General features: G+C 43.9%; 1 protein-coding gene across 6 annotated transcripts in view; it reads right to left on the reverse strand.

Annotated features, from left to right (window-relative positions):
* Positions 1-893: 893 nt before the first annotated feature.
* The window catches only part of CEP89 (centrosomal protein 89), an 84,197-nt gene continuing 57,714 nt past the window's right edge, over positions 894-27,376 (reverse strand). For 5 of the 6 annotated variants that reach the window (XM_037030754.1, XM_037030757.1, XM_037030755.1 and 2 more), the window contains 5 exons: positions 25,156-25,323; positions 24,433-24,574; positions 21,152-21,241; positions 8,802-8,971; positions 894-1,248 (listed from right to left, as the gene is read on the reverse strand). In XM_037030754.1, the coding sequence (XP_036886649.1) occupies positions 1,008-1,248; positions 8,802-8,971; positions 21,152-21,241; positions 24,433-24,574; positions 25,156-25,323 (811 nt within the window). In that variant the 3' untranslated portion in view covers positions 894-1,007. The remainder of the gene's footprint in view (positions 1,249-8,801; positions 8,972-21,151; positions 21,242-24,432; positions 24,575-25,155; positions 25,324-27,376) is intronic. The other variant, XM_037030756.1, reaches the window with a different exon arrangement.

The following is a 27,376-nucleotide window of genomic DNA, read 5'->3' on the forward strand; positions in this document are numbered from 1 at the left end:
ATGATTGATACATAGTTTTAGATCCTGGTGAGTCTTTCTACCCCTGGAAAATAATAACAAAGTACACTTGTTTAACTGTTGAACAAATTTAATAAAATGTAAAAGATCTATGCTAGTACATGTCAACACTCCATCCAGCAATCAGAGAGCTCATGCCAAACTTTTACACACGACCGAGGACCGATGCGAGGGCCACTTGTTCACCTGAAACCATACAGGCCTTAGCTCGGGTGGTTTGCAAACTGTGTTCCAGGATTCTCCCCTTCCATACCGCTGTCCAGGGTCCTCTGCAGCCCGATGGCCCTGGGTTCCTCCACTAGGTTGGGACATGTAGCGCCCGTTGGCTGCCACACGCGTCAGGAAGTCCCGGTGAATGGTCCTGAGAGGCTGGGATGGCCCACTGAGGAAGCGGCACAGAGCGGAGCAGAGCCACGGCCCCTGGCATCCGCCCCGCTGGGCAGTGGGCAGGGCCCCCCACCTTGGTGCGCAGAGTTGGGGCTCTCAAAGCGGGAGGGGAATGATGTGACCCTTGAAAAATCCCCCTCCCAGAAGGATGCGGGAAGGTTTAGGGAGATGGCAGAATGGGTTTGGGACAACTTCTTGGGACACCTTGTCTCCTACCAAACAATGAAAGGACACTCAGTGCTAATCCCCAGGCATCGTCCCTGCTGCTTCCACGGATGGGCTTATCTGATCAAACTCAACAAGCACACAGGCTGAGAGCGCAGTCCCGCCCAGCCATTCCCTCTGGTGCTTTATAGGAGCCCAGAGATGGGCCAGTTCGCCAGGTCTCCTGTTACCTGAGCAATGGGTCTCCATGGCAGTGTGGCACTGGCTGAGACATTATTTAGTAGCATGTTATTAAAATAAAGCAAAATGTAAAAAGCAGATTGAATTTCTGAAATGGTTTATTTCTTCCTTGCCCTGAGGAGAAAAAACGCAGCAGCGTTAGGTGGGGGCCCGCCCTTCCTTGTCCCGGGAAGGCAGGCCTTTCAGGCCAAGAAGCCCTAGTCCAGGGACTCCCGCAGACTGGGGCGGGTGGTGGGAGGTGGCTTCACGTCGCAGTAGCTGAAGCTGCAGCCAACTAGCAGGTCTCCCTGAGAGATGCTGCCTAGGCAGGGAGCCTCCATTTTTCTGGTGTCGTCCCCCACGCCTGTCCTTTCCAGGACGGCCTGCAGAAGTCCTCGGATCCTCTGGTTTTCCTTGGAGGTAGACTCCCAAACAACTTCAAGCTCCCCTTCCATTGCCCTGACAGAAATGAACAAAACAAAGGAAAATTTTTAAATAGCACAATTAAAAATACTTATAGAGCCTTATGAATCCTAAGCAAGAGCAAGAGCTCGGATGGAAGTGTGCTTTGCATCAGAGAACAGACTAAATGCACAAACTCTGACAAGAACTGATGAGCAAAAAAAAGGTTTTAAGTAAATTTGCGATTTTGTACTGGGCTGCAGGTGGCCTGCGGGCTGCAGGCTGGACACCCCTTCAATGAGGCAAAGGCCCAGAGTGCAGAATGAAGCATGAGCGTCCCCTGGGAGTTGAGGGGCACAGGCTGAAGACCCCCTGCTGTTCCTCTCTACACGTCGCCTTTTCCTTTATTTTGGCATCAGTGCACACGTCCTTTGCTTCTCTGTAGAACCATCATGCATAAAAAGAAAATAAAATACAATAACTGAAGTGTTGACCTATAGCACAGTGGCCTGGCCAGGGCACCCATGTGGCAGGGGCCCTCTAGGCTGCTCCTCTGTCCCCTTTACTCATCCCCACTGTCACCTGGCCAACACTCAGGCACCTTCACAGGCACCATGCCACCCACAGGGCCACCTATGGGCCCAGACACAAAGGTTTAGTAAGGGGTAGGGAGGGAACCACAGGAAGTGGGGCTCACAAGACACAGAGCAGGCTGCCTAGACCATGTGCCTGGGGGATGAGTGCCTAGAGCAAGGCCAGGCCGAGGAGAAAAGGAAAGAGCAGCAAAGCAGTTTTTCTGCGGTGGGACTGTGTGACAGGCACCGTGTGCGGTGCGAGGAAACAGTGGACCAAGGTGGCCACGTCCTCAGGTGGCCGTGGTCCACTGGGCGACAGACCAGGATGCCAACCCCCGCTTCCTAGGAGGATGAGCCCCGTGGGGGCCACAGGGGAGAGAACAGCAAGCTCCATGATGGGTGGAGGAGCAGGCCCTGTGGAGGGAGGCTCCTCCGTGAACACCGCCAGGTGGCTATGGGCACTGACAGAGACTGCGTTACTGGGTGCACTGCTGTCTGAAGATTTAGGGAGGCCAGTGACATGCCCACTGTTCGGTATTCAGTTTTCTTTCTTTTAAATTTTTCTTTCTTTTTTATTAATTCAAGAGAGAGGGGAAGGGAGGGAGAGAGAGAGGGAAAGAAACTCTGATGGCAGAAACATCAGTTGGTTGCGCTGCGCATGCGCCCTGACTGGGAAGCACACCCACAACCCAGGCACATGTCCTCACTGGGAACTGAACTGGTGACCTCTCAGTCTGCAGGATGGTGCCCGAGAGACTGAACCACACCCGCGGGGCCAATATTCACTTTTCTAGTGAACTGTCGCTTCCTTCCAGGAAGCCCACTGAGTACTAGGTATCATTTAAGTATACCACGCCAAAAAAAAAAAAAATCCCAGATTTGTTTTCTAGCACAAGAAACACCTAGATGATTGACAAGTTACAGCAGCCATGGTAAATGTCGGGCTGAACTCAACACAAACCACAGGGAATCTGGGTGAGAGAGAAACGCGGAGGAAACTGGAACCGCGGAGGCAGGTAAACAAAACGTTGGTGCTCCCCATGCCGGGGACCCCGCTTTCCACAGAATAAAGACGAGGTCTTGGGCCCCTGAGAACGGGGTGACAAAACCCCCAAACTCTCTCGTATGCCAGTTTCTCCTCTTCTTCCCAGATACACTCTGTGCTGTGTGTTCCAGAATCGGGGAGAAAAGTGAAGGCACTTGCAGGACTCTCGAACAGTTTGGGGGACAATGTGCCCACCTTCCAAAGAAACCCACCCGGTGAGGCTAAGAATCTCCTGTGCTCAGACGCATCTGGAGTTTGTATCTGTACTGTTCTCCACGAGTGGGCACCCTCAGGCCCTGGCTGGAGCGTACCAAGAGTAACAAGCCATGTTTGAGACAATTAGGGAAAAACCCAATGGATGGGTTAAACAGTACATTGGACACAACAAAAGAGAATTAGTAAACTGGGATGTTGAGCAGAAAGAATCACCCAGAATGCAGTTCAGAAAGATATATGCTATTGGTAAGCTGTGTATTCGCAATGTAATAATGGCGTTGTGCATATTTTAAAAGTCCTTTTGTGTTCTTTTTCAGTGTATAGGCCTTTCACATCCTTTATTAAGTTTGTTTCTAGGAATTTTATTCTTTTTGCAATTGCAAATGAAACTGTTTTCCCCCTCCCCACTTCTTTTTCTGAAATTTCTTTGTTAGTATACAGGAATGCAATGAGGTTTTTTTTTTTTAAGATTCTATTTATTTATTTTTAGAGAGAGGGGAAGGGAGGGAGAAAGAGAGGGAGAGAAATGTCAATGTGTGGTTGCCTCTCACACACCCTCCTACTGGGGACCTGGCCCGCAATCCAGGGATGTGTCCAGATGGGAATTGAACCGGCGACCCTTTGGTTTGCAGGCTGGCACTCAGTCCACTGAGCCACACCAGCCAGGGCTGTAATAAATTTTTGTACATTGATTTTGTATCCTGCAATTTTACTGTATTTTTTTTTTGTTTCTAGTAGCTTTTTGGTGGTGTCTTTAGGGTTTTCTACATAAAGAAGTATGCCATCTGCAAAAAGTGGTGATTTTACTCCTTCCTTCCTAATTTGTATGCCTTTTCTTTCTCTCACTGCTTGACTGCTCTGGCGATGATTCCAGTACTATGTTGAATCACTGGGGACAGTGGGCGTTACTGTCTTATTGCTGATCTCAGAGAAAAAGCTTTCGGGTTTTCACTATTCAGTATATTAGCCGAGGGTTCGTCATATATGACCTTTGTTATGTTGAGTTACTTTGTACTCATTGTATTTCAATCATAAATGGATGTAGTATCTTATTAGATGCATTTCAGTGTCTATGGATATGCTCATGTGACTTTCATCTGTCATCTTCTGAATGTGGAGTACCACACGGGATCAACCGTGCGCTGACAAGACGTCCTCACGCCCCTGGAATGAACCCCACTTGATCATGATGGATTATTTTTTAAATGCATTGCTGTCTTTGATTTGCTAGTATTTTGATTAAGATTTTTGCATCTGTATTCATCAGAATTATTGGTCTGCAACTTCCCTTTTTGTGTATGTTGTCCTTGCCAGGTTTTGGTTCAGGGTCATGATGGTCTCAGGAAATGAGGTGGGAAGTGTTGCCTCCCCAGTTTTTTGTGATCCTGGCGCCACCTTCCTGTAGCCAGAATCCACTGCAGGGCTCTCTGAGTTGACCCAGAGGCTAAGGGGCTGTGCCAGGATGGGGGGGGGGGGATAGAGGGCAGGGGTAGGCGAAGCAAGTAAGCAGGTCTGCGGTTCTACTCTTCCTCATGGCTTTTGACGCAATGAATACAGACCGCTTAGGCTGCAAGGTTTTCTCTGGCCCTTTTGTGACACGTTGAGAGACAATTTTGTTGCCTGGGGGGCCCCAGAGGTGTGGGTTGGGTGATTATCTGTATGTGGAATCCTCTGTGCAATGCTGGAGTGCTGTGATTGTTTGCACCATTTCCCTGCCCCTGACACTGGGCCCAGCCGCGGTGTGTGCCAGCCACCCAGGCCCCATGGCTGTTTCTGCCTCTCCGGTGCGGTCCGCCCGGTGTGGGCCGCACCCCCGCTCTTCACTGCTTTCGAGTTCGCTGAGGCTGCGACAAGCCTGTGCGCAGCTCTGTCGCTGTCCTTCTCCTCCCCTGGTCGTTCCTGCGTCCCTGCTGTTCGCTCAGATACTCCCTCCTGCAGGGGTCTCTGTGTGATGTTACAGATGTGCCTGTGTGCTGAGCAGGGAATGCTGGGCTGAACTGCAACTTCAAGGGGAGAGACTCGGGCAACCTCTCAGACTGCCATGTTGCTGACATCGCCACATGAAAGACCCTTTCGCATTTCTTACAACAGCATCACTATAGTCTATTTTAAAAACTATTAATAAAATTATGCCCTGGGCCTGGCTGGTGTGGCTCAGTAGATTAAGCGGAGGCCTGAGAACCATAGGGTCACGGGTTCGATTCCCAGTTGGGGCACATGCTTGGGTTCTAGGCCAGGTTCTCAGTTGGGGGTGTGGGAGAAGCAACCACACATTGACATTTCTCTCTCTCTCTTTCTCCCTCCCTTCCCCTCTCTCTGAAAATAAAGTCTTTTAAAAAATTATTAATAAAATCAAAGTGGCTCCAGGTTGGAAATATTTTTTTTGTTACCAGAGAAAAGCAAATGCAAATCTCTGAAGAACATTCTCAATCCACACAATCAGGATTCCACAGATTAAATTCAACCATGTATGTTTTCAGAGTAAAAAATAATTACTATGCATAGAAAAAAATAAGCCACATAAGGGCAAAAGTTAACAAAACCAGATTAAATCTCTCCCAAATTTCACACATTGGAATTGCCATACACAGAACATAGAATAATTATGAACGAAATGATTTTAAAAAATGTACAAGGAGCTGGAAAAAAGTATTCAAAGTCACAAAGGCAAGGACCTACATCCCAGATGACTCTATCCAGCAAAGCTTTCATTTAGAATGGAAGGGCAGATAAAGTGCTTCTCAGATAAGGTCAAGTTGAAGGAGTTCACCATCACCAAGCCCTGTTATATGAAATGTTAAAGGAACTTATCTAAGAAAAAGAAGATCAAAAACTATAAACAGTAAAATGATAACAAACTCACAACTATCAACAATTACACCTAAAAAAACAAAACCAAAAACTAAGCAAACAACTAGAACAGGAACAGAATCACAGAAATGGAGATCACATGGAGGGTTATCAGTGCGGAAGGAGGGAGGAGGGGAGTGGAGAGTGGGGGGAAAAGGTACAGAGAATAAGAAGCATAAATGGTAGGCATAAAATAGACAGGGAGAGTTTAAAAAAATGGTATAGGAAACAGAAGACACAAAGAACCTATATGTACGACCGACCCATGGACATGAACTAAGCGGGGGGGGGGGGGGGGGTGCTGGGTGGAAGAGAACAAAGGGGGGGTAGGGACAGCTGTAAAGAATAATCAATAAAGTATACTTTTAAAAAGGCAAGAGAAAAGGTAGACCATTTTTTAAAAAATTACAAAACATAACAGGAAAATGAAACAGAGAAGACAATGGAATATGTTGAGAGAAAAAGCTTGTCAAGGTACGATTTTACACCCAGCAAAACAATTTTACAAGAATAAGGTCAAAAGCCAGTGTTTTAAAATAAACAAAAACTAAGAAGGCTTATTACCAAGTAACTATCCCTCAAGAAACTTCTAAAGAATGTAGTTTAGGAACAAGAAAAATGATTTGAGAAATAAGGTCTGAGAAAAAATGTTAAAAGATAAATAGAGTCATATGAAAATTTTGAGGTTTTTGTGAAGAGAAATCAATTCGAATTGGGCAGCATCCAATCTAGCAGATAGAAAAAACTCAGAAGAGCTGTACAGAGGTGTTTATAGGCAGAAGAGAGTGGAAACAAAGAAGTTAGATGAGGGAGGAGTGTGGGCTGGGTATTGCGAGGCCGCTCTCCTTGATGGAAGGGGCCTCTCAGGTCAAGGGTGTGCCCAGTGCTGGCCAGCGTGACTCCATTTCTGGGAGAGCTGAAACCGTAAATTCAGTTCTGGTTTGGTGACATGGGGTTTAACATAAGCAACTCCATTTTGGGCTTGTTGTCTTATTTTTAATAATTAGCAAGCAAAAAAATTGTAGGTAAAGTAAAACAAGCAACTATATCAAAACTAGTAACATTTAATTTGGGGCGGTTAAAAATAATGACCAGACAGCTCTTCCTCGTCCTCTTCACGCGGTTTTATGTGGTGACCCTGGGTCACAGCTCACAGACCGAGTGAGCACGTGGGAGAGGAATGTAGAGACGCTGATTAAATTCACATTTTTTACTGTTAAATATCCACGGTGAAATTTTAAGGATAACCACTCAAAGAACAAAAATAGACCATATAACTTTTAAGCAATTAAAGGGCCAAAAAATGGAATTCAGAGGAAGTGAAAAATAAAGTTCCATTCGATTAACGCAACTCTAAACCTCCTGCCTGGCAAGAAACTTGGCATCGGCTCAACTCCACAAAGTGCCTGTTCCCGGTGCTCAGAACTTCTGCGACTGCAGAAACCACGTTATGGAAGAACTCATTTTGCCCGACACCAAGGAACATCTGGCGAAAGAAAAGCAGGTGCCTGCATTCTTCACAACATCAGACACATGGATCCTATTAAAATTCGAAGAAAGCCCATCTGGACATCACTATTATTCTCTGGCAGCCTGTCAAAGGCAGCGCAGCCTTTACGAAGAGGCGGACTTAATGGGTGCAGGACCACTAAATCCCCCTCACAGAACGTGTGGTATTACCCAATGGCAGGATCTCCTCTGTCACAAGTTTAAGGAATAAAGGTATAACGGATACGGCACCTTATCTCCACAGAGAACACAATGCATCTTTAGTCTTAGGATTATGGCCCAAAACAGGGGATTTTAATGTTCTTGGGGGTGAAAACAAATAAGGAAACTAAAAATTTAATCAAAAGTTAATATGAGGCTGGCCAAAAAGTTCATTTAGTTTTTCCATTAAATAAGATGCACATTTTTCATTTTCATCAATAGCTTTATCGACTGGGATACTCTGAGTGTGTCGTCTGTCTCCCACTGCCGGCTTCTCGTGGACAGAGGCCGGGCTGCTGCTAAACATCTTCCAGTGGTTCGTGTGGGGCAGGAGACAGCCCCACGGCAAAGAATTACCGGCTGAAATGTCACGGCACCAAGAAACGCCGCAATCGCTTTGATCATGTTCCATCAGTCTCCGCACCTTCTCCACATACTGCACAAATCTTCTCTCTCTTTTTGCATTTCAGTTGCATATTTTCGTCCATCTTCACTATTAAAATGGCTACCCCAAAACTCACCAGTTTCGATAGGTTTTTAAACAGGGCGCGTGGTGTGACGGCTGTCCCAGTGCCATCTAGCAAAGCTGTTCGGAATGAAGTCGAAGACAACTGGGGACTGCTGCGGCCATCCGATGGGGAACACTAAGTGAACTTTTAGGCCAACCCAATAATATCTTCCAATAGAACTGAATGAAACAAAAATATCAAAGGGATCGAGGAGGGATCCCAGACGATGAAGAGCTGGGATCTAACGTGCAGTACGGCGACTGCAGTCAGAAACGCTGCGTTGTGAACACGGAGGTGGGTAGGAGAGCAGGCCTCAAGAGTTCTCCATACACCACCTCCAACAGTGTGGCTGTGCGAGGGGAAGGCTGCACTAACTCTACTGTGGTGATCACCTTGCACACACACACACACACACACACACACACACACGTGTCAAGTCATCACACTGTGCACCTTAGACTTACACGATGTTACATGCTCATTGCTGGGGGGACATTTGAAAAAGAAAACAAAACAAGGAGCAGATAAAAATCAAGACCAACATTAAATGCAGATAAAACTAAAACACAGAAACAAAAGTAAGCAATCAAATAAAATAGATCTAAAGGGTTTAATCGGGAAATTCCCCAAAATAATGGGGAATTCTGCAAAATTCCCCAAACCTCCCCAAAATAAACACACGATACGGGACGGGGGCGGCCCCACCTCTTCTGCTGCAGGGCCTCGTCCAGGACGTCCTGCTTGTCCCGCAGCAGCCGGTGGAGGTGCCGCATCTCCTGGTGGAACTGAGCTGTCTTGTCAGCAAAGTCCTTCTGCTGTTCTATCAGACAGTGACTAATGTCATTCAGCTTCAGTGCGGCCAGCTTCTTGTACCCCTGGTGGAGGAGGAGGGACTCTGTGAGTGAGGGGCGGCCGCTTGCAGCCTAGGTCGACAACCTCCTGGATGCCTTCCCTCCCCGCCTCCTCAGGCTGTCAGAGACCAATGAGCTGAGTGAGCCCCGGAGAGGTTTGCTCTGGTAGGGCAAGTCCAGATCATAAAAGTCATATAAAGTAATAAACAAACTTCAAGTATAATGAAACCAAATTTCTAATTTCTATCATGCTATAAATTATTTTTATATGCAATAAATAAAAGAGAAGGACTTGGCAAGATTTGTCATACTCTATTGGCAAAGAAATGACTGAGATAAAAGGCTAATTCATTTATTTTCTTACTTACATTTCTATTGCATAGTATTTAAGGTTATGAATTTCCCTCTGAGCAGGTCTAAAACTGTTGTCACATCTATTATGAATTATAGTTCACACAGATTCGATTCTCTTTGGAAGTTATGACATTCTGGAGGCGAGCCCAAGACTGTGGAGCAGGAGGCCCTGAGCTCACTCTCTCTGCAGGACACGTTAAATTTACACCTTGACACAGAGCAATTCCCCCTGTAAGACACTAAGAACCAACTGAACAGCTTCTGCACACACACACACACACAAACAAACAAAGAGTAAGACTGCACAGAGAAGGCTGGGGAACCCGGAGAGCTCTCTAGGAGCTGAGGGAATTGTCCAGGAGTGGAGGAACATTGTTTACATTTCCTTTGACAGCGGGCGGGAGCTCTCTCCAGGTTCCCTGGTCCATTGGCGGGGCTGCTGTAGCACATCTCCAGCCACCCCCCGAGAGCCAGATCCTGCAGGAACAGGACAGCACCACAGCCCACACAGGGGGCCCCCTCACCTGGAGAGGAATCCAGTGGGTGTGGCAGGGGGCTATAGCATGCACACACCGTGCTGCACATGCATGCAGGACACCCCTTGCTCAGAGTGTGGAACCAGCAAAATGCTGCAGTGCCCGTTTGCAAGGCTGTCCTGTTGAGAGAATGTGTGAAAACAGCGGGGAGCTCCTGCACGCATACGTGGGGGTGCCCTGCCCAGAGAAGTGGGAGACGGTGGGGCCCTGCACCACACCCACTCAGAGAAGTCCTTCCCAGGTCAGGTTCAGGCAAGAAACGGTTAGAGCAACAGGGCACACTGCACGCGCATTGGACAGCACAACCCACACTGGACAGCCCTGCCCATAGCAGAAGGGCAAGGAAGCACCCACACGCCAGGCTGCCCTGCCAGACCCACTCCTTCTGGCCCCCAGGCACCACATGCGCCTGCCCTGACTAGAACCGTCCACCCAAAAACATACGGCACACAGATTATTAGGAGAAAAAGCTATTTCATCTCACTCATAGGAAAAAACACAGAAAATCAAACAAAATGGGGAAATAAAAGAATTTGTCCCAGCTCAAGGAACAATTAAAAACAAATTTAGAGAAAAACTCTAATGAAATGGAGATAACTCATTTGCCTAATAAAAATTTCAAAGACATGGTCATAAGGATGCTCAATGAACTTGAGAGTAGAATGGAGAAACCCAGAGAGCACTTCAATAAAGGGTTAGAGAATGTAATAAAGAACCAATGAGAGATAAAAAATACATTAAAAGGAACTGAAATCAGATTAGTTAGTTAGTAAGAATGGATTAGCAACCTGGAAGAAAGAATAGTGGAAATCACCCAATGAGAACAGCAAAATGACAAAAAAATTTTTTTAAATGAGGATAGTATTGGGTACAAAAGACCTCTGGGACAACATTAAATGCTCTAACATCCACAGTATAGGGATTCCAGAAGGAAAACAGTGAGAGGAAGGGGCAGAAAGCATATTTGGGATTTCCAGTCAGCATGAAGTCATAGATAAACACGTGTCGCCTCCTTGAGCAACCACAGAAAGGATTACAGTTAGACCTCAAAACAAATTAACACCCAGAACCATCAGAAGGTCAAGCTGTGTGAAAGTCCAACAACCAAGGATTTAAAGAAGCCACATTCACCCACGTGGGTGCGAAGGGCAGAGATGGGCAGAGAGGCATGGAGATGCGGTGCGGCGTGAAGAGGCAGCGGCAGAGGAGCAGGCAGTCCCACACTCACGTGTGGTGGATAGAAATCAGGAGGGATACCTCAGGACTCAGCAATCCCAGCCCCAGACCAGTCTGCATGGCCCAGGGTTCCAGTGCCAGGAAGATAAATCCCCATAACTCTTGGCTGGGGTTGGGGGGCAGAAGAAACTGCCAGATTTTCAGGACACTCTGCTTAAAGGGTCCACATGGACACAGGACTTCTGCAGCCCTACCCCTCTGGGATTCAGCACCAGGGCAACAGCTGGAAGGGCACCAGTGGCACTCGGGGAGTAAGTGAAGTGACCGGAAACAGGGAGAGTGCTGGGCAAACCTCCAGAAGCCAGGCAGCGGCACTGTCCCCTCTCTGAGCCCTCCCCCCACAAAGAGCCACAAAGTGATGAAGTGGGATGCCCCCCTCTGGCAATTACCTATGGCTCTGCCAAACAAAATTTAGAGGTGTCTTTTCTAAACTAGGCCACGCTACTAAGAGAGGAGGTCAAAGCAGCTCTACCTAATACATAGAAACAAAGAGAGGCTGCCAAATTGAAGAGACAAAGAAATATGGCCCAAATGGAAAAACAGAACAAAACCACAGAAAAGTAACTAAATGAAACAGAGATAACTAACCCATCAGATGCAGAGTTCAGAACACTGCTGATCGGGATGCTCAAAGAACTCATTGACTATGGCAACAACATAAAAAAGACCCAGAAAGAAATGAAGGTAAAGTAAAGTAAAGAAAAGAAAAATCTATAGGGAAGCAACAGTAGAGGGCATGAAGCCAGGATTCAAGCCAATGATTTGGAACATAAGGAAGACATAAGCACTCTACAAGAACAGCAAGAAGAAAAAAGAAATTTAAAAAACAAAACAATGATAGCATAAGGAGCCTCTGAGACATCTCCATATGTACCAACATCTGAATCATAGGGATGCCAAAAGGAGAAGAGGAAGAGCAAGAAATTGAAAATTTATTTTAAGAAAATAAAGAAAGAAAACTTCCATAATTTGGTGAGGGAAATAAACATACAAGTCGAGGAAGCTCAGAGAATCCCAAAGAACTTGTACCCAAAGAGGACCAAACCAAGACACATCATAATTGAAATGCCAAAGGTTAAACATAAAAAGAGAATCTTAAAAATAGCAAAAGAATTTAGTTAACCACTAAACTCTATAAACTATAAGTTTATAACTAAACTTATAGGGGGTTCCTATAAGACTGTCAGCTGATTTCTCAAAAGAAACTTTGCAGGTTAGAATGGATTGGCAAGAAATATTCAAAGTCATGAAAAGCAGGGACCTAGAGCCAAGACTGTTCTACCTAGAGAAACTGTCATTTAGAATTGAAGGGCAAGAGCTTCCCAGACAAGAAAAAACTAAAGGAGTTGATCATCACCAAGCCATTATTACATGAAATGTTAGAGGGACTTATTTAAGAAAAAGAAGATGAAAACTATGAACAATAAAATGGTAATAAATATATATCTATCAACAATTGCATCCCAAAAACAAACTAAGTAGATATGAAGGACAGAGATAGATTCATGGATACAGAGAGCGTTTTGATGGTTGCCAGATGGGAGGGGGCTGTGGGGGATGGGTGCAGAGGGGAGGAGATTAAGAAGCACAACTAGGTAGTTACAGAATAGTCACGGGGATGTAAATTACAGTATAGGAAGCGGAGAAGCCAAAGAACTTATATTTGTGACCCATGGACACAAACTCAATGGTGTAGAGACTGCCTGAGGAGTGCAGGGCGGGGGGCGCAAAGGGGGAAAAATCAGGACAACTGTTACAGCACAGTCAATAAAATATAATTAAAAATCAAAAAATAAATAAATAAAAGAAAGGAACCAACGGCCTAGAATGCTGTATCTGTCAAGGCTATCATTCAGTACTGAAGGAGACAGAGTCTCACAGGCAAGCAAAAAACTAAAGTAGAGTTCACTACCACCAAACCAAGTTTACAAGAAATGTTAAAGGGTCGTCCTTTGCAGGAAAGAAGCAGCTATAACCGGAAATAAAATACAGAAAAGAAAAATTCTCACTGGTACAGGCAAATATATAATAAACATAATCAATCAACCACTTCAGAATCTAATACAAATGTTAAAAGACATTGTTGCACAATTATAACTACAGTAGTCAGGGAATACAGAAAACAAGAAAACATGATGTCCAAAACATAAAGAGTGGAAGGGGAGTAAAAATGCAGTGCTGTTTGAATACATTTCAACGGAAACACCGATCAGCTTAAAATAGACTGTTATACAAAAACAGACTCAAAACAGAGACCAAAGGGATATTTGCCAGGGCAGGCAGGTGTGTATGGGGGGCAAGGGCAAAAATAGTGAAGAGGAATATAGTCAGTCGTATTGTAGTAAGTTTCCAAAGTACCAAACTTAGTGTGGTGAACATATAAATGGTGAATTACTGTATTGTACACCTGAAACTAATATAATGTTGTATATTCAACATTTAGAAATTTAAAGTCAAAGTAAAAAGAATCATGACATCCCCTCTGACTCAAGAATTGGTTTTATTATATAGTTTTTGCATTTCCATGTGAAAGAACATATTGTTCCTTTAATTGTATTTATTAATTTCTCATTTTCACATTTTTGATCAATAGTTGTCTACCTTATTACTACTTTATTCATTTATTGAGGGTTTTTGTACCTAATTTATAATTAATTTTTGTGACAGTTCTGTGTATATATACATAAATGAATCTTACAGATTATGCTGTTAAATCTTTTATGGCCTTAGTTACTTTGTCTAATCTCTTGATCTGCCCTGGACTAAGAGCATTAACATTCCTAATGTTATTAAGTTTCTATTTCCCTTTGTATCTCCTGTCATTTATACTTTATAAATTTGCTGTGTTATATAGCACATAAATGTTCATAACTACTATATATTATTAACTGCAGCCTTTATGTTTACTTATTTTTTTAATATATTTTATTGATTATGCTATTACAGTTGTCCCATTTCCCTCCGTTAGTCCCCCCCACCCTGCACACCCTCTCCCACCCACATTCCCCACCTTCAGTTCTGTCCAGGAGTCATAAGTTCTTTAGCTTCTACATTTCTCATACTATTCTTGCCCCACCCCATCTGTTTTCTACCTACCATCTATGCTACTTATTCTCTGTACCTTTTCCCCCTCTCTCCTCCTCCCACTCCCCTGTTGCTAACCCTCCATGTGATCTCCATTTCTGTGGTTCTGTTCCTGTTCTAGTTGTTTGCTTAGTTTGTTTTTGTTTTAGGGTGGTTGTTAATAACTGTGAGTTTGCTGTCATTTTACTATACATGTTGTTTATCTTCTTTTTCTTATATAAGTCCCTTTAACATTTCATATAATAAGGGCTTGGTGATGATGAACTCCTTGAACTTGACCTTATCTGAGAAGCATTTTATCTGTCCTTCCATTCTAAATGATAGCTTTGCTGGATAGAGCAGTCTTGGATGTAGGTCTTTGGATTTCATGACTTGGAATACTTCTTTCCATTTTTTCATGAAAAGACCTTCTTGACTGTAAGGTCTCTTTTAAGAAATTAGCTAACAGTCTGATGGGAACTCCTTTGTAGGTGACTGTCTCCTGATCTCTTGCTGCTTCTAGGATTCTCTTCTTCATTTTAATCTTGGCTAATGAAATTATGATGTGCCTTGGTGTATTCCTCTTTGGGTCCACCTTCTTTGGGACTCTCTGAGCTTCCTGGATTTCCTGGAAGTCTATTTCCTTTGCCAGACTGGGGAAGTTCTCCTCTGTTATTTGTTCAAATAACTTTTCCACTTGTTGCTCTTCCTGTTCCCCTTCTGGTACCCCTATAATTCAGATGTTGGAACATTTAAAGATATCCTGGAGGTTCCTAAGCCTCTCTTCAGTTTTTTGAATTCTTGTTTCTTCATTCTTTTCTGTTTGGTTGTTTCTTTCTTCCTTCTGGTCCACTCCATTGATTTGAGTCCCAGTTTTCCTCCCATCACTATTGCTTCCCTGTGCATTTCCCTTCATTTTCTTCATCTAATTTGCGAGCAAATTCAACCAATTCTATGAGCATCCTGATCACCAGTGCTTTGAACTGTGCATCTGCTAGGTTGGCTATCTCTTGGTTGCTTAGTTGCATTTGCTGTGAAGCTTTGATCTGTTCTTCCGTTTTGGCCATTTTTTTGGTCTTGTCATGCCTGTTATGTATGAGGGGCGGAACCTTAGGTGTTCCCCAAGGTAGGGCAACCCAGTGGCTGGGTTGTGATGCTGTATGTGGAGGTGGGGTCCCAGAGGGTACAATGGTGCTTGCTCCGCTCTCTGCAGTCCTCAGTCCCTTCCGCCACATCCCCCAAGCACACTGGGCCTTTCTGGTGCTGATTCCCATGTGGGTGGGCTTGTGTGCATTCTAGGACCCTGTGGGTCTCTCCAACGAACTCTCCTGTGAGGCTGGGAGTCTCTCCCTGTGCTGCAAACCTCCACAGGTGTTTTCAATCAGTGTTTTGAGGCTTTATTTCCTAGCACTGGGACTCTGGGTTGCATGGTCTGTCTCGCTGCCCAGTTATCTGCATGCACAAATGTGGGACCACAGCCAGTCAGCCAGCCACCTTGCACGTGGTGCCCTGCTTCACAATAGCCACCTCGCTGGGTCTGCCTGTTGCCAACTTGTGCCCAGGGTGTGCCAGCCACCACCTGAACGCCAGGGGTGCCTTGCACACCTGGTGTCACCACTTCATGTTCTGCGACCCCTCTCTGCTCAGCCACCTGACTCTGCCCTGCCTACCAGTCTGGAGGAATGTGTCTATTTTATCTCCTTGGTTGTCCAACATCCATACGCTTCAATTTTCTGTCAGTTCTGATTGTTATTTTGTTTCTAAATTGCTGTTGTCCTTCTTTTGGTTGTGCGAGGAGGCACAGTGTGTCTACCTAACGCCTCCATCTTGGCCGGAAGTCCGTATGGTGTATTTCTTCTAGTCTTACTGATGCAGAGTTGAGATACTGTTTTGTATATTGCTTTTGATGTTGAATTTTTAAAATTTTAAAATACATTATTTAATTAATTTCCCAAACAGTTATTGAATTTAATGACTACTATGAGCTCACTGCTATTCTAGACCCTTGAAATATATCAGTGAGTGAAAAGAAAAAAAAAGAATCCCCACCCTTTTTGAGTTTATAGTATGGTCAGGGAGACAGACAACAACCAATAAATGTGATAAATTACACGGTCTGTTAAAGGTGATTTTGTATTTGGAAGAAACAGCAAAGCTAGGCAATGAAAATCAGGAGAATGTGAAAGAATAGATGACTAACAATGTTAAATAGTCAAAGTATGCCTCACTGGTAAGGTGACATGTTGATATTTTGTGGGGAAATTATAATAAAATATATATGAACAATGAATAATAACAAAGCAAACACCATGTAACTATCACCCAGGTTAATACATAGGATATTAACAGAATATTATTAGTATCAGACTTAGAAGTCCCCAAGTGTCCCAATCCCTTAGATATAATGACTAATCTCATTTTTGTTAGAATCCTTTCCTTACTTTTCACTTCTAGTTTATAGTCTATGTAAGTACCAAACAGTGTACGTTTGCCTGTTTTAAATTTTACATAAATCATATTAGACACTTACTCATGTTGAGCTTCTTTCACTCAATGTGTACGAAACAGGAAAAATAAAATCTATTCATCGCATTAGGACACATTTGTATTAGAGCAATTTTAAGTTAAGTTTTTAAAAGTAAATGATTTGGGACTAAACCTTATGGTCCCTAAAGTAACATAGACTCCCAACATATATTTACATTTTTATGTATACACATATATATATTTCACCCAGTACTATGAGTATTTACACACAGCCAGCCAATGTTTCCATTTGCTTGTCTTGGTTTGTTAATTTTCCAACATACTAAACAAATGTCATCAATCTATTTACCCACTTATCAGACCCTTTTAATCACTGTCCTAAATCGATGCTCTTGAGCCCAGAGGTCCTAGATCTTATTCCCCACCCTTGAAGCTTCATGCCCTCAGAGTACCCTCCTCTTCAAAACCCACAGAGCTCCTTGCTCCCCACTCAGGCCTCACTTGCTCCCCACTCAGGCCCCACTCAGGCCTGCTGGTGCTCTCCCTGCCCCTGTCCATAAGAAATCGGTGGGGCTGGTGGGGCTGAGGGTGCACCCTGAGAGACCGGCAGTCAGAATGCAGATGATGGAGAGGGGAGTGGTCAGGTGTGGGAAGTGGTGCAATGAGAATGGCCTTCTTGGGCAGAAAGACTACAGAGTACACTCAGGATTAAACAAGAGAGGCAGGTCGACACTACTCTCTAATCGAACCAACAAGTGAACTAAGCTTGATCATGAAGCCTGGACATTAAGGATGTAGCCTGGGGATTATTCTGCATTTTTTAAAAAACATCTCCATTGTATCTTACTGTGCAGATGAAGTGAAGTTTATCTCGTGAGGGAAGGATGCTACTTCCGGAGAGGCAGGTGCTGTTTCTGCCAGTGAAACCCTGAACTCCTTTACTCTCTGAATGACCAGCATTAGATACATGAAACATTATCACTTTCTTAAACACGGGAATCTGCACCCAGCAAGCCTCTGTTCCCGTTTGAAAGGGAATCTTTAAAACTAAATGACCACTTACCTTGACTTTTTCCTCCAGCCTTCCCATGCGAATATTGCCTTTTACAATTTTGTCAAGAACTCCATGTTTTTCACTTTCTAAACATTTGGCCTAAGGAGACAGATGAAAAGGAAAATAATGGGTTCTTAGTTTTACAGAAAAATTAAAAGAATAAAAAGTTCTCCTGAAAGAATATTATTCATACTCACAAATGACTGCAATTCTGCCACTTGTCTTGGCCCAACTGCTCGCCACCCCCCCCCCCTGCCAGATTCCCACTCCCTGTGTGAGGGTAGCACTTGGCTCAACAGCTGAGAGGGGATGGAGCGGGTACAACCTGCTGGGCACAAACGGGAGACCTGTGCCCCCAGGACAAGGAGGTTGGAAGGGCTCCCAGCACATTTCTCTGTTCTTACGGAACACAATGTTCCTTCAATCATATCCAAAGAATGAGTGCCGAGATGCCAGTAAACTTAACTTGGTTTACTTGAATAATTACAAAATTAAGGATAACTTAATATCAATGCACAATGCCGTTCTGCAAACAAATGTCAGAGGCAGTAATTTCCAAGATGGATGTCATCTGAAGCCAAGTTATTTAGATTAATATCTATATGGGACATAAACTACTGTGCACTATTAAGTTGACTATTTCAAGTGGTGTAAAAGTGAGCACTCCTAAAGCAGGCTAGCAGTGGCAATTTATCATAANTAAGCCTCTCCTCAGTTTTTTGAATTCTTATTTCTTCATTCTTTTCTGTTTGGTTGTATCTTTCTTCCTTCTGGTCCAGTCCATTGATTTGAGTCCCAGTTTTATTCCCATCACTATTGGTTCCCTGTGCATTTCCCTTCATTTTCTTCATCTAATTTGCGAGCAAATTCAACCAATTCTATGAGCATCCTGATCACCAGTACTTTGAACTGTGCATCTGATAGGTTGGCTATCTCTTGGTCACTTAGTTGTATTTGCTCTGGAGCTTTGATCTGTTCTTCTGTTTCGGCCATTTTTTTTTTGGTCTTGTCATGCCTGTTATGTATGAGAGCCGGAACCTTAGGTGTTCACCAGCAGGGGCAACACAGTGGGTGGGTTGTGATGCTGTATGTGGGGGTGGGGTCCCAGAGGGTACAATGGTGCTTGCTCTGCTCTCTGCGGTCCTCAGTCCCTTCCGCGGCTTTCTCCAAGCAAACTGGGCCTTTCTGGTGCTGATTCCTGTGTGGGTGGACTTGTGTACATTCTAGGACCCTGTGGGTCTTTCCAACAAACTCTCTTGTGAGACTGGGAGTCTCTCCCTGTGCTGCAAACCCCTACAGGTGTTTTCAATCAGTGTTTTGAGGCTTTATTTCCATGCGCTGGGACTCTGGGATGCGAGATTTGTCTCCCTCCCCAGTTATCTGCACGTAAATGTGGGACCACAGCCAGTCAGCCAGCCACCTTGCACGTGGTGCCCTGCTTCACAATAGCCACCTCGCTGGGTATGCCTGTTGTCAACTCGTGCCCAGGGTCTGCCAGCCACCACCTGAACGCCAGGGGTGCCTTGCGTACCCGGTGTCACCACTTCATGTGCTGCGACTCTTCTCTGCTTGGCCACCTGACTATGCCCCACTTATTGGTCTTGATGAATGTGTCTATTTTATCTCCTTGGTTGTCCAACATCCATACGCTTCAATTTTCTGTCAGTTCTGGTTGTTATTTTGTTTCTAAATTGCTGTTGTCCTTCTTTTGGTTGTGCAAGGAGGCACAGTGTGTCTACCTAACACCTCCATCTTGGCCAGAAGTCCGTATGGTGTATTTCTTCTAGTCTTACTGATGCAGAGTTGAGATACTGTTTTGTATACTGCTTTTGATGTTGAGTTTTTTAAATTGTAAAATACATTATTTAATTAATTTCCCAACCAGTTATTGAATTTAATGACTACTACGAGCTCAATGCTATTCTAGAAGCTTGGAATGTATCAGTGAGTGAAAAGAGGACAAAAAGAATCCCCACCCTTTTTGAGTTTATAGTATGGTCAGGGAGACAGACAACAACCAATAAATGGGATAAATTACACAGTCTGTTAAAGGTGATTTTGTATTTGGAAGAAACAGCAAAGCTAGGCAATGAAAATCAGGAGAATGTGAAAGATGGGATGACTAACAATGTTAAATAGTCAAAGTATGCCTCACTGGTAAGGTGACATGTTGATATTTTGTGGGGAAATTATAAAATATGTATGAACAATGAATAATAACAAAGCAAACACCATGTAACTATCACCCAGGTTGATACATAGGACATTAACAGGATATTATTAGTATCAGACTTGGAAGTCCCCAAGTGTCCCAATCCCTTAGATATAATGACTAATCTCATTTTTGTTAGAATCCTTTCCTTACTTTTCACTTCTAGTTTATAGTCTATGTAAGTACCAAACAGTGTAAGTTTGCCTGTTTTAAATTTTACATAAATCATATTAGACACTTACTCATGTTGAGCTTCTTTCACTCAATGTGTACGAAACAGGAAAAATAAAATCTATTCATCGCATTAGGACACATTTGTATTAGAGCAATTTTAAGTTAAGTTTTTAAAAGTAAATGATTTGGGACTAAACCTTATGGTCCCTAAAGTAACATAGACTCCCAACATATATTTACATTTTTATGTATACACATATATATATTTCACCCAGTACTATGAGTATTTACACACAGCCAGCCAATGTTTCCATTTGCTTGTCTTGGTTTGTTAATTTTCCAACATACTAAACAAATGTCATCAATCTATTTACCCACTTATCAGACCCTTTTAATCACTGTCCTAAATCGATGCTCTTGAGCCCAGAGGTCCTAGATCTTATTCCCCACCCTTGAAGCTTCATGCCCTCAGAGTACCCTCCTCTTCAAAACCCACAGAGCTCCTTGCTCCCCACTCAGGCCTCACTTGCTCCCCACTCAGGCCCCACTCAGGCCTGCTGGTGCTCTCCCTGCCCCTGTCCATAAGAAATCGGTGGGGCTGGTGGGGCTGAGGGTGCACCCTGAGAGACCGGCAGTCAGAATGCAGATGATGGAGAGGGGAGTGGTCAGGTGTGGGAAGTGGTGCAATGAGAATGGCCTTCTTGGGCAGAAAGACTACAGAGTACACTCAGGATTAAACAAGAGAGGCAGGTCGACACTACTCTCTAATCGAACCAACAAGTGAACTAAGCTTGATCATGAAGCCTGGACATTAAGGATGTAGCCTGGGGATTATTCTGCATTTTTTAAAAAACATCTCCATTGTATCTTACTGTGCAGATGAAGTGAAGTTTATCTCGTGAGGGAAGGATGCTACTTCCGGAGAGGCAGGTGCTGTTTCTGCCAGTGAAACCCTGAACTCCTTTACTCTCTGAATGACCAGCATTAGATACATGAAACATTATCACTTTCTTAAACACGGGAATCTGCACCCAGCAAGCCTCTGTTCCCGTTTGAAAGGGAATCTTTAAAACTAAATGACCACTTACCTTGACTTTTTCCTCCAGCCTTCCCATGCGAATATTGCCTTTTACAATTTTGTCAAGAACTCCATGTTTTTCACTTTCTAAACATTTGGCCTAAGGAGACAGATGAAAAGGAAAATAATGGGTTCTTAGTTTTACAGAAAAATTAAAAGAATAAAAAGTTCTCCTGAAAGAATATTATTCATACTCACAAATGACTGCAATTCTGCCACTTGTCTTGGCCCAACTGCTCGCCACCCCCCCCCCCTGCCAGATTCCCACTCCCTGTGTGAGGGTAGCACTTGGCTCAACAGCTGAGAGGGGATGGAGCGGGTACAACCTGCTGGGCACAAACGGGAGACCTGTGCCCCCAGGACAAGGAGGTTGGAAGGGCTCCCAGCACATTTCTCTGTTCTTACGGAACACAATGTTCCTTCAATCATATCCAAAGAATGAGTGCCGAGATGCCAGTAAACTTAACTTGGTTTACTTGAATAATTACAAAATTAAGGATAACTTAATATCAATGCACAATGCCGTTCTGCAAACAAATGTCAGAGGCAGTAATTTCCAAGATGGATGTCATCTGAAGCCAAGTTATTTAGATTAATATCTATATGGGACATAAACTACTGTGCACTATAAGTTGACTATTTCAAGTGGTGTAAAAGTGAGCACTCCTAAAGCAGGCTAGCAGTGGCAATTTATCATAAAGGGAAAATAAGACAAAGACAGTTAAATGACTTGCCACACGTCACATAAAAACCCCCATCCAGCAGGCAGATCAGAAATTACGACGCCAGTGTCAGTGAATTAAGACACAAGGGGCTCCCACAAAGCTCACAGACCAGAAAGAAGAAAAGCGGGGGCACGTGGCTCACAGTCTCAGGACAATGAGCAGGCAGCCAGTACCACCCCTGAGCCCCTACTAGAGGGGCTGGCCTTGGGGCTTCCCAGGGGAAGAAACCTGTAGGGGCAAGGGGACCGCAGGGCCTGTGTGTGCACAGATCCCTCAGGGTGAGTGGGCCAGGGCGGGATGAGAGCAGCTTCTTTCCCCACATCTGAGGGGTCTGGGGACTTTAAAGCCAGGCCTGGCTCTCAGGCCACAGTAATAAGGGTCAGGGCAGGAGGGGAAAACACATTTCATTAAGTCATAATTTGTACCTTTTAAGTATTTGATCACACAGTAGGTGGCCTCCATTTGTGTTTCTTTTATTTATTTTAGTTTTAATTGTATTTTTCCCATTACCATTTATCCCCCTTATGCCCCTCTTCCCCACAATCCATTTATATTTCTCTCCTGGGCTCACAAATATGCGGGGTGGACCTATGGGGGACTGCTTGAGGGCCAGGGAAGATCTTGACTTCATGGAAGAACATGGAAGCCTGGGACGCTCTCTGGCCCACGTGGGCCTGAATCCTATGTGTCCTGCCCTGCAAACCAGATGGCTTTGTCTCTATGGTGGCAATGACATGTGGCAGCTGGGTCCCCATGAATGTGTGTGAGGTGAACGGGTTTGTTTGGCACCTTATGTTTTTCAGCGAGCTCTCTGTCTGCCGCCTGATCCACCAGTGACCGGGTAAGCCCGGGAGGCAGAGCACAGCTGCTGGGCGCTGCTTCAGAGAATGCCAGAGGCCAGCACTTGGGCTGCGACAGTGACTTCTCGGGAGAGGAACTCCCGGGTCAGGAGGTCTGCTTGCTCTCAAGGCTCCTACCATGCTGTCAGATGGCTTCGAAAAGACTTGAGGAGAGACTTAGAAATCTCCAGGAATGTATAACCAGGCTTACCATACTCCACTAGCGACTATCATAATTAAAAAAGCACAGAAGCAGTATGTGTTCAATGTAGAAAATCATAAAATACAGATACATTAAACGATTTTTAAATTTCTTGCCCTGACCAGTGTGGCTCAGTTGGTTGGGTATTGTCCCGCAAAGCAAACGGTCCCCAGTTCAATTTCTGGTCAGGGCACATGTCTGGGTCGCAGGCTCAGTGTCTGGTCAGGGCATGTACAAAAGGCAACCGATCGACGTTCTCTCTCACATCGATGTTTCTCTCCCTCTTTTTCTCCCTCCCTTCGCCTCTAAAAATAAATAAATAAAATCTTAAAAAAATTTTTCTTAACTCTACCACGATAAAAAAAAAATCTGTAATCCCACCACCTGACCACCTAGCTCACTGTAGCATTTTTGTGGTAAATCCTACCAGACTTTCCTCAAAGCCTATGGCTTGGCATAGCATCTGTTGTAGACACCGGCTAAAATTAATGTGGAGATGCCAAGGATCATGTCTACGGCATCACTCCTGCTGGCGGGACACAGCTCCATCAGCTGCGACTGCCAGTGGTTCCTCACTGCCCTTCCTCGGGACTGGTGCATTCGACACAGCCTGGCATGAGTACCACTGCCCTTTAGACTACGTCCTTAGGATGAACTCTGTGTAACCGACGATCACACGGGGAATATAGTAACTCAGCTTTACAGAGAGAAAATAAAGGTGCGTCTCTGCCGTCGAACCTCAATTCCCAAACGTCTTTGTTCTCGAACAATTCAGTCCCTGACCAAGTTGTTCACGGGAAAATGCCTCAGTTGTCCCATAAAACGCAGGTTCCTGCTTCTCAACCCGACCACCCTTTCATGCTGATGCCTGCATGATCACTTATGTGTCTCTCAGCTGCCAAATAAAGGAGATTTGTTTTTCAAACAAATCACTTCTGGAACAGTTTTCCGGAACAAATTAAGTTTGAGAATCAAGGTTCCACTATATGTGTGATAAATACCCGATGACTACAGTTCCTACTAAGTTAAATGAAATAATTCTATTAGTTTACTTTCTAAAATGCCATACGCCATTATTTTAAGGTTTGACTTATTCCCCTCTTAAAAAGTTTTTCTGCCCTGGCTAGTGTAGCTCAGTGGATTGAGCGCAGGCCTGCGAATCAGAGGATCGAGGTTCAATTCCCAGTCAGGGCACATGCCGGGGTTGCAGGCCGGTCCTTGCAGGCTAACTACCAGCAGGGGACGCACAAAAGGCAACCATACATTGATGTTTCTCCCCCTCTCTCCTTCCCTTCTAAAATTAAATAAATAAATAAAATCTTTTTAAAAATCTATATTAAAAAAAATGTTTTCCCCTCCATGGTTGAAAGATAAAATTTTGGAAAATACAAAAACCTGCTATTGAAATTTAAAAAGATAAAGCTGTTTATGAATGATTTTGTAAAAAAAACACCTCCCAAAACAACGAATCTCCTAAATTATGTTTGCATGTTCACTTGCACTTGAAGCAACTGAGGAAACTTACCAAGTACATAAGATTGTCACGTTCCTGAGTCACGCTCTCTGCCAGGCCAACAACATTTGTCAGGTACTGGTGGGCGGACATCTCATTCTCCATGGCTTTCTCCACCTGCTTTGTGAGGACGTCAATTTTTTTTTGCGATCTCCTAAAGAGTTCCACGAAATGGTGAAATAAACAACATTAGCCTGAATGGCCAGGGCATAGTGAATATCTGCAACATGGAAACAGCAAGCATGCTGGCACTTAAATGGTGTTCTTTAGCCATCTAAATCTGCAAGTCTCAAGGCAAGAAATGGCAACTGAATTTAATTTTAAGCCAAGCATAATTATTGACACAAAGCAGGCCAATAGAAATCACAAATGCTTTAACAAAATTAATAGGCTAATTACATATTATTCTATTAAATTTTTGGCTGAGGTTCTGAAAGATACTTTTGAAAAGGAATTCATCAATCCCAAAGTAGACTTTCAGGAAATGGTTAGAAAAGAACATCTAGAAGTTTTGGAGTCTCTGAGTCATCATTTTTAAGTACCAACGATATGTGAGCTATTGACTAGAAAAATGTTAATGTTGGTCTACAGCTTCTACTGTACTTTATTTGATATCCAGTAATGTCAACTATTTTTTTCTATTTTATAGCCAATATTAGAACAAGAAAAGATAGAGAGTATTTTCCAATTCTTTTTTAACTATTAAAAAAAGCTTAAGGAAAAATATATAAAAACCTATTCATTTTCTGAGCCCGTGCGAGTTCAGCTTCCAGCACTTTGATTTTAGCCACCAGACTGTCCTTCTCTAAGAGCTGGCTCTTTTTCTGCAGTTGCAGGACCGCCAACTTTTCCATCAACTCTTCCATTTCGGCACTTGCTCTGTCGTCTTCCCTCTGCAACTGGCTGGCAGACAAAAACATCACAGGCTTGTATCCAGCATGCAGAGGCTACGCAAGATAAACAGCCCAGCCCTCCAGCCCCAGCAGGTGTTTTTTCGGAAGGCCTCTGCCGGACGTCTCCCATCCCAGCCCTCGGAGGACATGGGACGGAGGACGTGGGACGGACAGAGCTCCTAGAGGACAGGAAAAAGGGCATGGCTGGCACACACTTCTTTGACAGTAATGATTTAACCCCTTTTTCTGCCCACATTTTTGCTTATGTCTGTGTATATAATACTCATTTACACCCTATTCCTTCCAGAAAGAGTTTAAGACAGCTCAATTTTTTACATAATTATTTCACTGCTCCCCTCAAATTCTATTCTATAATAAACTTTATACAATAAAGTAATTTCATGTTTTTGTAATGAAAAAAAGAACAAGAAGAGTATACAATTTCAATATATAATCCTAGCAAAATGATGCTCAGGAAAGGAGCTACTTCTTCACTGGCTGTTGTGGTCCATTTTCACATAACAACCAGGAAAGGACGGAATAATCAGGAATAACCATGTGCACAGAGGCTGCCAACACTCTGGGACGTGGGGGCTCTCCACGCACAAGGCAGGGTTACTTCCTGGCTGGTGGGCTGGCTGGTGGGCTGGCTGCAGAACAAGCCTGTGTTCGGGGGCTGCCTCACTTGCCATTCAAGCTCAGTGACTTCAGCCCGGGTGGGCTCCCTGAACAACCAGTCAGGAATTTTCCAGATGGTTTCCACTGCTTTCTGGTTTGTAAGTTTTAGTCAGTCAAAGAGCAGAGAACATACCTGGACAAAAAACAAAAAGTTGAGGTTTGAATTAAACTGACCTCTTAATTTATCGTTTTTCTTCTGTCTTTTGTTTTGATTTTAAAATTCTACTTAAAAAGTATTTGTGCCCTGGCTGGTGTAGCTCAGTGGATTGAGCACAGGCCTGCGAACCACACGATCGCGGTTCGATTCCCAGTCAGGGCACATGCCTGGGTTGCAGGCCAGTTCCCAGCAGAGGACTCACAAGAGGCAACCATACATTGATATTTCTCTCCTTCTCTCTCCTTCCCTTCCCCTCTAAAGATAAATAAATAAATAAATAAATCTTTAAAAAGTATTTTTTTGCCAAAGTAATACACTTACCTGAAACCAAATCAACCAGTAAAAAAGCTGAATGAAAAGCAACCAGAGACAACAGGAAAGGCCTGGAAGGCACTGGCAGGTGTGTGCACAGCCCCTTCGGAGAGCAGCGTCTGGAAAACGCATTCACTCTCCGGCCAACAGTGCCGCCTCTAGGTGCGTGTTTAGGGAAACTCTGATGACACCTGTGAGAAAGTTTACGGTGGTGTGCCATGCTTACAGGGACAAACATAGTAACAGTTCACATGTCCATTGATAAGCTAAGTAAAATGCTGTATTTCATACGATCAAATACCACCACGCAGCAGTTAAAAAGGATAAATTCTATATCTATTTCAACAGGGAAAGTTGCTTTAAAAATTGAGTGCGAAAAGTCAAGATATTAAAAACATGAATTCATTTATGTAAACTTAAAACACACCAAAAATACCACATTATTCACGAAAGCATGTAACATTTAAAAATAGATTGGAAATATGGTTCCAAATTTATGATAGTTGTTGCTTTTGGAAAGTGGTGGTGGGGACTAAGAAACAGTGGTTAAAAGGTGCTTCAGCTGTGTTTCCCACAATTTGTTTCTTAAGCAGAACAAACCAACAGAGGTGGAAATAATTCACACAAAAGAAGAAAGTTAACAGTTACCATTTGGTGGGGAAAATAATTGCTTTGAAAGAAATTTAAATAAAATTTCTAGTGTTGTCCACCCTAGGGTCTTGCTCCCTAGAAGACACTTCTACCGACTCTTCTTTCTTTCTTTTTTATCATCCTTATCCAAGGACATACTTTTCATTGCTTGTAGAGACAGAGAAGGAAGAGAAGAAGGGAGGGAGACGAGCATCGATCGGGTGCCTCCCATACACGCCTGTTCCGGGGACAGTGTCCAGACGAGGGATCTCACACATCCGGACGA

The sequence above is a fragment of the Sturnira hondurensis genome, unplaced genomic scaffold, assembly GCF_014824575.4.
Source record: "Sturnira hondurensis isolate 20B ecotype Veracruz unplaced genomic scaffold, ASM1482457v3 Scaffold0020884, whole genome shotgun sequence".
Classification (NCBI taxonomy): Eukaryota; Metazoa; Chordata; class Mammalia; order Chiroptera; family Phyllostomidae; genus Sturnira; species Sturnira hondurensis.